The sequence below is a fragment of the Gnatocerus cornutus genome, chromosome 9 (genome assembly GCF_029298725.1).
Source record: "Gnatocerus cornutus isolate USDA-ARS CGAHR chromosome 9, icGnaCorn1.1, whole genome shotgun sequence".
Lineage (NCBI taxonomy): Eukaryota > Metazoa > Arthropoda > Insecta > Coleoptera > Tenebrionidae > Gnatocerus > Gnatocerus cornutus.
Window position 1 is genome coordinate 4,344,935 of NC_142241.1, and position 14,626 is coordinate 4,359,560.

The 14,626-nt window shown below is 37.2% G+C and overlaps 1 protein-coding gene across 1 annotated transcript in view; it reads right to left on the reverse strand.

The window, feature by feature from the left end:
- LOC148167941 (octopamine receptor beta-2R-like) overlaps positions 1-12,251 on the reverse strand; it is a 31,031-nt gene extending 18,780 nt beyond the window's left edge. The window contains exons 1-2 of the mRNA XM_088046001.1: positions 12,120-12,251; positions 540-1,587 (exon numbers count right to left, since the gene is read on the reverse strand). Coding sequence (XP_087902127.1) covers positions 540-1,530 — 991 coding nt within the window. The 5' untranslated portion in view covers positions 1,531-1,587; positions 12,120-12,251. The remainder of the gene's footprint in view (positions 1-539; positions 1,588-12,119) is intronic.
- Between the last annotated feature and the right edge of the window lie 2,375 nt (positions 12,252-14,626).

Consider the following 14,626-nt stretch of genomic DNA (forward strand, 5'->3'; position numbering starts at 1 on the left):
CCGTATGAAAGTTAATAAAAACATGAAGCCGGACTGAAAGCTCAACTAACGACATCAGAAAACTGATCTAAAGCTCTCAATTAAAGCGATTGAAAGCAGGAATTTCTATTCGTCAAAGTCTCGCTTTACTTTAATCGCGTAAGTTGAAAGGCCGTGCAATCGTTCTTCGTTAAGTTAGTAAGCGAGAAGTAATATTAGGACGGAAATGGAGGAGCCGATGCACCCATAAATTCTTTACTAAACGGTAGAATGTGCATGAGTTCGAAAAACGCATTTCTTATCGTTATGTTGATAACGCGGAAGCGACACAATAGACGCTTTTTTGTGTTTGTTGGGTCTTTTATGGAATTGTGTGCATTTTATCACAACGCAACCTGAGGACATCTCATTTAGACAGAAAGTGAAAACGCGGGGAACTTTCGATAGGAAATCCGATTTGTTATTTTTAGATTTCCTTGCCAGAATCATCATGCAAACGTATATATTTTAAGACTTCAGGAAATTGAAAACACATTTTCCCTGACAAAACTACAACTTACCATTGAGGTTCAGTTCTGTCGCTGCCTTGCTGTTGTCTCTGCTATTCATCGCTGTATTATATTCAGTGACTGTTGTCCCATAAGAAACCGCAGAGCCAGAGCTGGTACTTCGTCTTCCATTGATTTGTCCCACGGTGGTCAGTTCTCCGTCCGATGGGTGGAGGTAATGGTCGCCGTACCGATCCCTGTAGGAAGTCCGATGTTGATGGATTGAATTTAAGATAATGTTTGAAGAGGTTCGAGAGAGCGCTTTTCTTTGTCTGACGGCTTCCTTGTAAATTCTGCAATACATGGTGACCATGACGATTCCCGGTATCCAGAAGCTGATGGAGCTGCTGATGAGGGCGTAGTACTCATTGACCACAAATTTGCAGACGTTCGGATGCTTCTCTCGGTACAAAATATAGTCATCCGTGGTGTACCACCCCAGAAAAATGGGGGTGAAACTGATCAACGCCGGAAGAATCCACACATTTGCTAGCATGAAGCTAACGGTCCGATGGGTCATGGTAATAGGATACTCCAGTGGTCTGACAATCGCATAGTACCTATCCACACTGATACAACACAGATGTAAAATAGACGCAGTGGAAAAGTAGACATCTAAAGAGTTCCACACGTCGCACATGAAATACCCAAACAGCCATTTTCCCCCAGTCAACTCCACGCTAGCATTGAACGTCATCGCGCACAGTGCTACCAACATATCGGCCATAGCCAAGCTGACAACGTAGTAATTTGTAATCACTCGCAGTTTTCTATGTCGATGGACGCTGATTATCACCAGAGCGTTGCCCAGCACGGCACTCACGATTATCGTTCCGAAAATAAACCCTTTCAGAATCAACACCAACAGTTCTGTCCAATGAGGATGAGGGCTGAGGGTGGCCACGTTGGTGTCGTTTGATGTGGCGTTTTGGATCAAACTAGGAAGGTTCGTCGATGTCGCCGTCAATGTTGCTGAAAACGAAGCCATTGCCTTCACTATCATCGTTTCGTCGTTTGAAAGACGATCGGAGTCAGATATTACGATCTCGCATCCTCATTTCTGGAACAGAAAAGCAGAAAACTCACTTCTGACATTTAAATATGACGCGCCAGAAGACAAAATGAATGTGTTGTTTTGGGATTATAATAACATTGTCACGGGTTGGGATTAAAATGCGACAGAGGAGACAAATTTACTTAAAACCTGGAATTTGGGTTTTTCAGCAATGAATGTCGTGTTTGTGTAACCGAATTATGACGAGAGTTACTGCAAAATTTATCTAAAGACACAAAAATACAAACATTACGATTTTCACAGTTTCAGCTAAAATACACACGGAATTTCAACAGTTTTATTTGACAGAGCTTCACTCGTTTATTATCCAAACCGCGGATTTTGCAGAAACTACAAGTGCCAGTAGAATAACACATTTTGTTTAAGATTGTCTTAATTTTACGAGGGGCGAGCTCCTCTAATTTATCCTGAAATTTAAATAAATTTCAGACTACACCTGCTCAGATCTGTAAGTTTTAAGTTATAATGAAAGTGCATTATGTAAAGCTTATCAGAAGGGAGAAATACCGGAGTCTTATATAAAAAATCGTCAATTTTAATTTACTTTAATCTTCAAAAGATGAATTTCAGAATCTTCCAAACGTCAGGTTTTATTATTTCGCTTTGGAACTGTAATTCTGAAACAGATTGATAAAAAGAGAGCTTTATAACGTATCTACTCATTTAAAACATGAATAATTTGGTATGACTCTTCGTAGCGATTATTACTCCGCTCTTAAACATTTAATATGTAAAACCAAAAATACTGTACGATACCTTCATTCACTGAAGGGTTTCAGTTATTAAACGCTCTAAGAGCATTCATGTAAAGTAGAGGATGTAAAATATTTGGCTTCTTTCAAAATTTAGCGATAGATAAATGTTAAAGTTTCGCTTTATTGAGCTCTAAAACGGAACATTTTTATTGGAGGTTAAATCTGCAGAAACTTTGGTTGTAAATTCTGATTCTAATACAGGACCGATATAAAGTTGGTGTTTTTAACGAAACCGAAAGACATTACTTGTTTTAAGTTCAATTGGTTTACAATTTTCGGAGTTTAGAAATGGTGAATGCGCCGAATCACATGGTCAAACTTTGTCTGATGAATTAGTTTGTAATGTAATATGTTTCAAAATCCTGCGCTTCAAGTTGTAGTATTTAGTCGCAACAGAACAAACTTTTCGTCGGAATTATGTGTTTCCTGCAAGTTTTCCTATATTTAAACTTGGTACGCGTTTGAAATGTAATATTAGTCTGCAATGATATTATATATTGTTAAAGAATCCGGTTTTGCCACGCAACAGTGTCGGAATTCACAGCCGAAATTTGTTGAGTCAGGGACAACTTCTAGGTTGTAATATCTCCTGTAACAAAACCTCCTGCTGCTAGTTCTATGCCCATCACCATAACACCCCGGATATTAATTGTTTTGGTTCCAGTCCAACAATTCAGCAATTTCATGAAACTCAGCTATTGATTCCGACTCTCTCAATACCGGTTTTGTTCACTAAGACTGTAGCCGAACAACATTCCGTCCCAATTTAGCACCAAATTGCTTAAATGAGTAGCCGTGAATGATAGTATGGAGAAATATGACGTGGCAATATGGAAATGGGGCCAAAGTAATGGAAATTGCAACAAGCAGACGCGACACAATATGTGAGAAACATTTTAAGAAATTGAATCGAAACTTGAAACATGGCATGAAACATTCATACCTTTGCAACCGTTTAATTATCCGTCTCTGAAAAAAATGCGAGTAAGCCGTGTCAACCCCTGAAGACGCATTAAAACTTCACCATTGTTTTGGATAACAAGATTTCGCATCTCGCGAGACCGACCTCCAAAAATAAAACATGCAAAACGAATTGCATAAACTTTCAGCATGAAACTAAATAGCTTTTGTTACGCTTGGGAAAGTTTCAGGGCAATTTCGGTACATTTTACCGGAGCATCGTGGAGGATTTATGTCATCAATCAGACAATTAAGCGCGCAATGCATCAACATACTGCGGTCAGAGCCTCAAAGCACCACTGGCGAATCGATTCGATATATAAAAGCTCGAATCTCGCGAAATAGCTTTAATTAAGCATGAAAAAGCCTAATTGACGTTCATCAAAAGCCGCAGCTGTTATTTTAAAGCCGCCCCCGCTTTAACCACTCTCAAGTGCAACATAATAGGCAAGATGCATCAAGACTCGAGTTAAATGAGGAAAGTCATACTCTTGGGAAAAACTTCATCTCCACAAAACTGACTCAATGGTTCACATTTTATACAATTAAGAACGTAATTATTTCTTGTTATAATTAATGGGCTGCTTTGTACTTTGTTAAAACTTGTTCAACAAAGATAATTCAAAAATTGCGGTTTTCGGACGATTAAAAATTCTGTAATTCACTTAATGTAAACACGTCTGCAATGTTTTAACTTTGCGGCAACATAAATTATCGTTGGTTGAAACAACATGAGGTTAGGTAATTTACGTTTTTGCTGCGGAAATCTGGCCGCGCCGATACGAAAAATTAACGCAAGAAAAGGAAATTGCGAATTTTCTTGCCAGTGGAAACGAGCTACGTGAATTATGGGAGAAAATGTGTTTAGTATCGATCATGCACGATACAAAGTGTGGGAAATATTTGTTTAGCAGGAAAACAAACAGTTTTTGTTGTTGGCTGACACCTTTTCAGAAAACAGAACTTTATTAAGAGATCACTTCAAGTCAGAAGTCTTGTTTTCCGCGCTACAATTTTGGTAGTATCGTTCCCAAAATTCATTGTTTTACCATCAAAATAACCAGATTGTCCCGGCGCATCCACCATTTTTTAATTTATTTTTTACTGTTTACTTGCCAGTTTGTTCCTTTAAACATATTCGCTCAAAATTCCGGAAATTCCGCCAAATCCGGCGTCAACTATCCAATCATTCAAGTCCTGTCACAATATTATTTCTCATCATTGCGAGTATCCGGAATACGTTTCAACATTAACGAAACACTGAATTATTCCTCAATTACTCCCTCCGCCAATGCGATTCCGCTTTTATTATATCTGTCACATCCGCAGCTTACAAAAAATAAAAGGGGGATCAATAATCATCATAGCTTTGTTAAAATTCATGTCGAATAACAAATTGACATCAGCCTGTGGTTAAAAAATTAATAGCAAAAATAGGAATTACGATATTGTGCTAAATATAAGCACTCGATTTCCCGCTTTTATTATTAAAGAGACGACTCGACCTGTGTCATTGTCACACTCATCTCATGAAAAATTTCTTACATTTTTACGGTTACGTCGCAAAACCAACAAGAACTAAAAGCTAAAAGCAAAGTTTTGGGAAGTTGGAAAGAGTGACCGCCAAAATGGCGGACGTCGATAAAGATCGTAAACAGATTTAATTCAGAGATTATAAACGGGAAAATGCAGTGGGCTGTAGAGAGATAAAATATATCGGCAGGTGCTATTTTTCAAACAGGAATTATAAAAATGGAAACGGCCTCTGAGAATTTTTTTGTTAGTTATAATTATGTCTCGTTAGGGGTTGTAATGCGAGGAATTTAGACGGATGAAACTCAGTTTTAGATTGCGGGGGATGAAAATTACTTTCGGCTCGTACAATCCGGTTTTTTAGCGTGAAGGGAAAATGAAAAATACAATTACTTACATGTAGTTGGGAATTAAGCTGACTCGAAGCTATTATCATACTCGTTTGGAAGTTGGCGTGGCGTTTTAAGTCTTTTTGGTTGCGCAAAGTTGTGTTTTAGTGACTAAACTAAATTAGAAGTCACAGCAGGGTGGAGAGAATCTCGCGTTTCTTGATAGTTTTCTTGTTAATCAAATCCGACTTTTAAGAATTTATGGTTTCTGTTGGAAATGTATACCGCTTTTAGAAGTAATTATTTGCAACGCTCAGAGAAGTGGAAGAAAATTTAACATATTGCTTGTCAGAAAACTATTTTTACTTTGCGTTAACAATCCAATGCACGTTCAAACATTTCATTTCATTTCAAAAAAAGGTTGTAACGAATAACAGGATTTGCCTTCTGCTTAAATTTTGATTTAAACATAGACATAAAAAAATACAAAATAAATAGAATATTGAAGTAGCGGTGATATTATCGGGGATAATTGAAGTTATAAAATTTGTTCAATTTTTTGCTGTTGGCGTTAAGTTTGAGAAGCTGTGGTACCTGTCATGTTCCAACCATTTTATGACTTAGCGGACACTAACTCAGAAATCGCCTTAATTAGTGTGGAATTCCATGAATTGAACTGTCTTTCTTCAAAAACTGAGAATCAAAATAATGTGTAATTGCACGAGTTTAAGAAAGAGCGCAAATAAGCCGAGAGGTTAACCTCCCAGGGAAATCACGAGGAAATCAGGTAAATTAATAAGAAATCACTTAAAAATTAGGGTCAATCAATAGGAGATCAGAGGAAATTATTTGATCAAGGAAAGTTAGACGAAATCACTAAAAAATCAGGGGAAAATATTAGAACATCAGGGGCCAATCAAAAGAAATTCAGAGGAAATCATTAGAATATCAGGGAAAGTTATACGAAATCATAAAAAAATCAGGAGAATTTGGTCGAAAAAAACTTAGACACAAATAAATACAAGGAAATCAAGGGATGTTCGGCGTATGCCAATTTAGAAAAATTTAAATTCTGAGATTAATGTTCCTGGGAAATTAGAGTATCAGTCTTAGTAAATCACTATAAATCAGAGGAATTCGTTACGAAATCAAGGAAACTTATTGGACGAAATTAAAAAAATGTTTGACGAAATAATTGGAAATTCATTAGTACATCAGAGGCAATCAATAGGAAACCGGGAAAAGTCAGACGAAATCACAAGAAAATCAGGAAAAGTTTGTCGAAATCTAAAGGAAATCAGGGAAAATTAGCGAGGAAATAAGAGGAAGTTAAGTGTATGCCATTTTTGAAAAGTATTAACCTTTGACAAGTTATGTCATCAATGGGAAATCACTAGACAATAAGGAAAAATCATTATGCTATTTACATATTAAGATATTAAGATATCAATAGGAAATCAGAGAATATTACTTGAAAATCAGGTGTTAGACGACATCAAAAGAAAATGACAAGGCAGTCAGCGAGGAAATCGGGTCAATACCAATTTATGAATGAATAAACTTAAACAAACGGGTCGTTTTCAAAATATAAATTATCGTAGCCCATTTATAATTATTGCTGAAATCTCAAAATGTTCTAAAGTTTTTTGACTCGGCAATTTTTCTGTATGTCTGTTTTAAATATGGCAGCGAAAATGCCAAACACTCTGTGTAAATAATTATTCTTATTATCGAGGATTATTGAAATGCAATGTTTATTTGCGAATTTGAATGAATTTATTCATAGAAACTCACCAATTTATATAAATTCGCGAAATTCTGTTATATCTTTTTTTCTTGACATGACGTAGTGCCTAAATGAGGGACTTCACCGTGTGTCTTACATTTTTTCTTCTTTGATTGTAGTAGAATTTGCAATGGGCTCAGAAACCATGAAAGGTGCAGCCTACCTGATTTATGAAGTTTCTGTGTAGTACTGTTAAATTTTTAATAGCGAAGCCCGTTGATTATTTTCTTTTAAATATTTAAGTCTGTTTTTTATTTGAAAATTTTCAGGAAATTGTACATTTTGTCATGCGTAATTATTTGTGTCAGAGTTTCAAAAATCGAAAAACACAAAATTTGAATTATCAAAATTACAATTTATTCCCAAACACTAAATTTTGTCAAAAAATGCTTACGCGCGTTTCGATAGCAACAGAGCGATGATTAAAACAAAATTTGAAGTTATTTTAAAACTTTCTTTACTAAATGTTAAATGTCAAAATACAATTAACTAGGTGGCCCTCAGAATTCTGTAAAACTCGCCTTTTTTGTTTCATAATATAACAAATAAACAATCTCAAATTAATATTCAACGCCACGGAAAAGCAAGGTTCACGAAAAAAACGAGATCTACAGAATTCCGAGGGCCACCTAGTTTAACATATTACTTGTCAGAAAACAATTTTTACTTTGCGTTAACAATCCAATGCACGTTCAAACATGAATTTGAACAAAGAGGATGTTTATTGATCCTTCATGGTGCCCGTTTATCTGAGACAAAGCCTATTTTTTCATGTGTCCGTCGTGTCTATATTTCGCGGCAATTTTGCGTCCGATAAAGGATCCATTGTTTGATTCGGCCGTATTGTCTAACAGTTTATAACAGCTAAATCCCAACAAACTATTATTTTATCAGTTAATTGAGCCGTGGGTGGAATATCCGGTTTTGGGTCAATCACGATAAATGGCCGCTATTTTAAGAAGCTGTTGATCAATGAAATTATCTGGAAGACATAAACAGGCGGTCAATCGATCACTGTATTTTTTCCGAGACACGTCCCGAAATAAACCCGAGCTGTGGCGGGTGATAAAGTTTAGGGATTGAGTCAACGTGGGGGGAGACGAAATAAATAAATGGAAAATGTAACAAAGAAAATGAAATAGGTGGGCTTTGTAGCGTCGAGCTGAGCTAGAAAGGATTCCAGTTTAATTCAGAAAGTATCCTACTTATTGTTGCACTTACATAAAGGATAAGGATTTTTTCCAGGGCGAATCCGGATCCTTCTCATCATTAGCTTGACCCTTTTAAGGATTCACGAGATGATCCTTTTGTCTCCTAGGATTTATTTCGTTTATTTTCGGTCACACTAGAATGACAGACGGGAAATATTGGCGAGTTACGATATCGCGACTCTTTTGGCGGTTGGCCAATTGATAATTTATAAAATATTAACACGAACATATCGATCACAGTGCAGACTTTTCACAGTCTTGTTACAGAAAAAGGGTTTAAATAATGTAAGGGTGTCAGAATGATTGATCGGACGAAACAATCGGTTTGACTTTGGTGGCGGTGATGGCTCATAAAATTTTCAACGTCCGCGGCGAGAGGGATCTCGTGATGTGTTCCGGATTTTTTTTTAGTTTAGTTCCGCCAATCAATAGTGCTCTAAAGTTTAACATCGATTCTCCACCACGAAACAAAGATTCCGCTTATAGTTTCCACTTAAACTTTCATTTCCTAAATCGATCGCTGACGAAATCGCTTTAATTAAACTACCGGGTCATCAACTCGTTCGAAAAATTAAATTTCGATATCTCACGTCCGGAACGACAAGCTCTTATTTATTTATATCGAAACCCCAATGTAAATCGATTCATTTCTTAAGTTACGGCCGGATATTTGTATTATAGTGAAGCGAATCGATTCTTATTCATTTTCGTTCAGTGAATGAAGTCGGAGCTGTGCGTCGACAAAAACAGGTATAATAGCAGCATTTATAGCGGGGTTTGAGCGAAAGTGCTGAAATTATTTTAAAAATAAACGGCGGAGTAAACTCTGGCTAATTATCCTTCGTTTTTTCTCAACCTTGACCTCGTCTATTATGTTATCATCGTTCATTGGTGATGTAACCGTGACGTACCTATGACGTTCCCACCTCCGTCTTTTCCGATCCATTGCATAAGTTATGATGATGCCGTGTCGCACGCTTTTCTCACAAAAAAATTCTTGACCTAAACGCGATTAAAATTTAATGCGTTTGAAACACGCTCGAATATCGACGAAATTGTTTGCGGATTGAAGCGATCGGATCTGTCATCCATGGTTTTGTAGGTGGGAAATTGTTTTCACATTTTTTGGATAATTTCAATTTGGTTTAAACAGCGTTCGATTTGACCGTTTTTATGTCAAGTGATTTTCATTTTTATGAAGAGGAGGTGCTATGTTGTGGGATATATTTGGATGTAAAATCGCGTATGTTTCCAAAACAAGTGATTAAGATTGTTTACAAATTTGTTTCAAACTGGTCGTAACTGAAAATTTTATTGCTTTTTTATTACATGTAAAAAGACAAAAAACTCGAGCAAATATCAGAGACAACTTGTAGCATAACATCATATTATTGAATGAAATTACTTTCGTCGCTCACGAAAAATGCTTGAATTTCTCCGAATTTTATTCATTCAGTTCGGGTGGTTTTTATCCTAGAATTGGGTCACCGTGCGAGCTTTACTCTGCAGACCTCACAATAAGAAAACTAGGATTTTATAGCGAGGTGCATCTCGAGATCTGCGCCGCGAAAATTACGACTTGTCAGATCCAGAAAGAAATATCACCGAGAGAAACTGTACGTTCAAATCTCTGACAATTTCGCTCATCTTTAGATCGATCCAATCGATGATTTTTTCCCTTTGTTTTTTTGTGGAAAGACGGAAATGAAACACGTATGGTTGGGACCGACGTTAACGTCTCGTTCCTCGAAGCTAAAGCCCAGCTTTTTATTTATGTGAAGGACGTATACAGGGTCCGGCAACACTTGTGTCCACCCCCAAAATCGTCTTTAATTTTAAAGATAAAATTTTGAAAATTTGCATACGCTCATAGTTGACAAAGCTCTAGAAGCTGACGTAAAAATTTGTTTTTTTATCACGGTTTGGTTGGCGTCGCGACGCCTAAGAAGTATAATTTTTAGCGATTTTTGAGTTTTTGCGGAAATATACGCGAATTCAATTTTATTTCAACATAACTGTGGTACAAATATCTGAGTTTTTATTTTAAATCTAATGCAAATTGTGTTTAAAATTTGCGAAAAAAACGTTGCTTTATCAAGTTAGTTTTCAAAATTATGACAGTGCAGCGGCAATCTACGTTTACACCAAAATTTCACAAGTCACTTCACTCACTTTTATAAAGGTTAATTTTGATTACCACGGGCATGTTGCACTTTATGGACACCAGAAATCGTTAATTAACATCGACAAAGTGACAATTTCACCAAGTAAGACTTTTGTTACAATCTAAAGCGAGCCAAAGAATAGATGTCATTTGTGACACAAGATGTTGACAGATGGGTGTATACGTAGTTCCCAATTTTGACATAATAAAATTGGAAACTAACTTGATAAAACAGCATTTTTTCCTCAAATTTTGAAGACAATTTGCATTGAATCTAAAATAATAACTCAGATATTTTTAACATATTTATATTGAAAAAAAAATTAAATTAGGGGTTGATATCACAAACCCTCACAATTACCTAACAATTACATTTTTAAGGCGTCGCGACGCCAAAACTATCAGTGATAAAAAACAAATTTTTACGTCAGCTTCTAGAGCTTTGTCAACTGTGAGCGTATGCAAATTTTCAAAATTTTATCTTTAAAATTAAAGACGATTTTGGGGGTGGACACAAGTGTTGCCGGACCCTGTATAATAACATGAAGGCACGTCGCCGGCGTGTTTTGTTCGAGTAAGAAACTCTCTGGCTGGAATTAATGGGACCCGAGGGACTCTGCGTTTTTATTTATTATTGTTATTCCTGTTTTATTTGCCTCACCGGATTTCGGCGATTTTTCTCAGGCTAGGGTAAGTTCTACCATCAATTAGTCTGACCAGCGCAGATTTAAATTGGACGGATTCGCATTGTCAAAACAGTAATCTTGGGAGTCTGAACGTGTTTGTCGTTTTAATGCTACGAGAGACGGTTAGGTGGCTGCTTTGTTTGCCTGCAACTGTTTACCGAGAAGGAAGAAAGACGGGAGGACCGTTTTTTAATAGGAGCAGAGGAGACAAAAACTTGTTGCGATCTCAAAAGGGAATGAAAAAAAGGGCAAAAAAAATGTCACAGCTCTGATTTTCACGAATTTTCTTCACCGACTCCCACATTCTTAACGTCATGTTTTTCGTATAGAAAACGACATAGTTCTGAACTGACAAAAATTAAAAAGTTTTGTTCCCAGAGGAGACAAATCCACTTTTTGGTATCAAAAATATTTCGTACCAACTTCTTAATTCCTTTATTGTGAGTAAACTTTCTCAGAAATTCCATCTTGGGATTTTATAGTTGTTTATTTTATCATTGCTTTACGTTTCTTTCAAGCTTCTATCTTCAACTCCAGACACAAATTGAGTTAAGTCAGATTAGTGAAACAGCGGTTGAAAATCTGTTTTGTTACATCACTAATTGTCTAATTAGTAGAGCCAATCTTTTTCTAATTTTCGGAAAAGGTGTCGTTTCAGGCCAATAAATTTTTTTATGGGTCAATTCGCCTCAATGGCGTCCAGGTATTATTATGACAAAGCTCATTCACCCCAAATCGCCCGTCTTCGAGAGCTTCAAAGTACCAATCTCATAAAAATTTCCTTCTCTTGTTCAGATTTTAATCTAATCTAACGTCGATTGCATCTCCGTTTAATGTTGCATAATAGGAAACAGTATCAAAGACGATCTAATGAAAAGTAACAAAATCCGCTTGAATCCTCGCTCCATCTCCGTAATGAAAATACTAAAAAAAGTGCAAATTTAATTTGACGTCTTATACACTCAAAAGTTGGCGCGTTTCCTTAGTCCTTAAATTAGGCAATTTATCTCTCCGGAAGCGTGTTCATATTTCATTTTGGCGCTTATCTCTTAACCACCAGTTTTTAAAAACGACAAGATGTGAATCTACTTACTGGTTTTGGGCAGTGTGCACTCGACTTAAAAATTGTCCGTGTTATGTAACTCCCGACCAACAAGTTTTTCATTGAGTGCTTGAACGACGGCCGAAGAGCGCGGATCGCGAGACCTTGGCGTCCGTAGACAGACTGGATGGCGTCCCGGCGCTCAACTCGCTAACGTCGAGACGCTTGCGCTATCTACAAAACCATGGATTTCCATATCAAAACTCTTAAATTACAACGGCCCAAACTTCGCTGATAATACCCGGGGAGGAAATGAAAATCAACTCTACTGGCTAATATTAAATGTTAATTATCGTCACGGAGAAACTATTAGTTTTGTCTGGTGGGGCGGCGGCGGATTCATTAAACCGACACCTTAAGGCCTCGGATGAATACGAAGAGATTACCATCGGCCCAAAGTTGCAGAATTTCGGCTGATAAACACATAATATGATTAAGTTATGGGAGCAAAAGTTGGTCTGAGACGCGATGTTTGCCTTTGCTGAATTTCGGGAGTTTTGCTGAGTAATTACTTAAAGGGACAAAAAGGAGTTATTACAACGTTGCGTAGTTATTTAATCGAAACAGAAAGTTACCAAGTTACGCCTAGAGGCTGAATTCTTGACTGTAATTAAGGAAAAAAAATAAGCGTGAAAATGTCACCACAAATACTCAAACTCTGAGACTTTTCGTGGAAAATGCATGATTTTAATTACATTTTCTTCAGGGCCGCAAAGAAAGAGATTTAGGTCACTGGGAGTTTAGCAACTGTGCAAGGTTTACCTACTTTTTCCTCGGCGCATCCACCATTTGTACCTATAGACATGATGAGTTTTTCCCCCTGAAAAATGGCTTGGAAATCGCTCCTGTTTTCCTCAAGTGTTTCAAATTGTGGCAAGATGAACTTCCCAACTTGACCAGTGTTGTGAAATTCATTTGAGTAGTTTGTATCCTCTTGAGAAAAACTCCGGTGTTACAATTAATTTAAACGAAACTCCGGTAAATCCACCATTGTCCCTCCGGAGCAACACATTCCGGAAGATCAGGTGGTGAAACCAAACCATTATCCTCGTCCACTTTTGTCCGTGCGATTCCTTATCCTTGAGCAAACATAAACGTTGTTAAGGAAACGCAAATAAACACAGCTTTCCCAGATGACACTCCATTTATTTCGGCTGAAAGCTAATTACAATAAAACAAGACAGATGCTTTCCTTCAAATATTAAAACAACAAACTCGAGAAGTATTATCGAAATCACATCCTGACCTAAATGCGAAATAATTTTGCGTTCTTGTTTCGAAAGTGTTGACAGTGGTAACTGGGAAAAGGGTCGTCCAAACTGGAGAAATTCGCTTTGTCTGAACGCCTACGCTCAACTTTGTGGAGTTAATGTGGGGTATTGCAAAATAGAATTTAACGGAAGAGATCTCTTCAATTTACTTTGACTAATGAAAAATGCAAAAGTGCGGAATTTGTTTGCGGAGTGCGATTTTTCTAGACCGGCGCATCCACCATTTAATTTGTGATGCAAAGTCGGAGCGGCTTCAGAAGTTGACTCCTAGCAATTAAATTTTTATGAAAAGTCAGGAAGTCGTGGTTCAACAACCTCAAGTTTTCCTGTTCAGTTTAGCAATTTTTATTGTGTAGTGTTATTGCGACCCCTTGTAAACTAGTGGTAATTTTTTATTTCCATTTTAATATTCCCTGCTCACCGCGGGCGCTCGAACATTTATCCACCCCACACAAAAGCTCGCACCTTTGAATATCATCATAAAATAAAACCACTTGAATACGAACGTTATCATTATAAATTTGAAAGCTCATAAACACCGACCTCTTCGCTCCCGTTTTACGACCTCCCCCAACCGCTTTCATACAAGGGTTCACCCAATAACATCTCCATTATTCCCTTGCAAAAATGCAATTCCTGCAGGAAGCTGCCCGTATCGATTTTCCTAGTGAAATTTTGGCATTCCACGTTCCATTTCTTGAAGGTCAGCAGGAATGTGTACATTTTGAATGGGAAAAGAGGCCATCATATTGGAAGGTGAAAATGGGAGCGCCACGCTTGTGACTTGGTGGCGCTCAGTTGTTGACCTAGTGCAGCTGCAACTGGATTCAATCAATATGCTCCAGCTACGGTCCTTGATTTGCATTCTGTTCCATCACAGTCGACCCACTTTAGACTAATATTTATTTATCAGCCCAGAGCGGCCATTACCCTAAAAGAGGATTCTAATAGGCCGAAGTGAGAGAAAATTGAAGATGACTTGGGTTCAGTTGCAAAAAATCACCACCAGGCATGTCAGGGTCACTTAAAAATTAATTTAGTTGCGTCGGCGACGTTGCCAAAAACAAACACTGAAACAATTAAGATAATCTCGCTTCATTTAAAACCACGAAATCAACGACGACGAATTTAAATCTTGATAGATAATAATCTGGGACTGGTATTATTTTCGCGTGCAGATCCGGATTGAAGATTATTCTATTATTAGCTTAGCGGGATGTGTGCGGA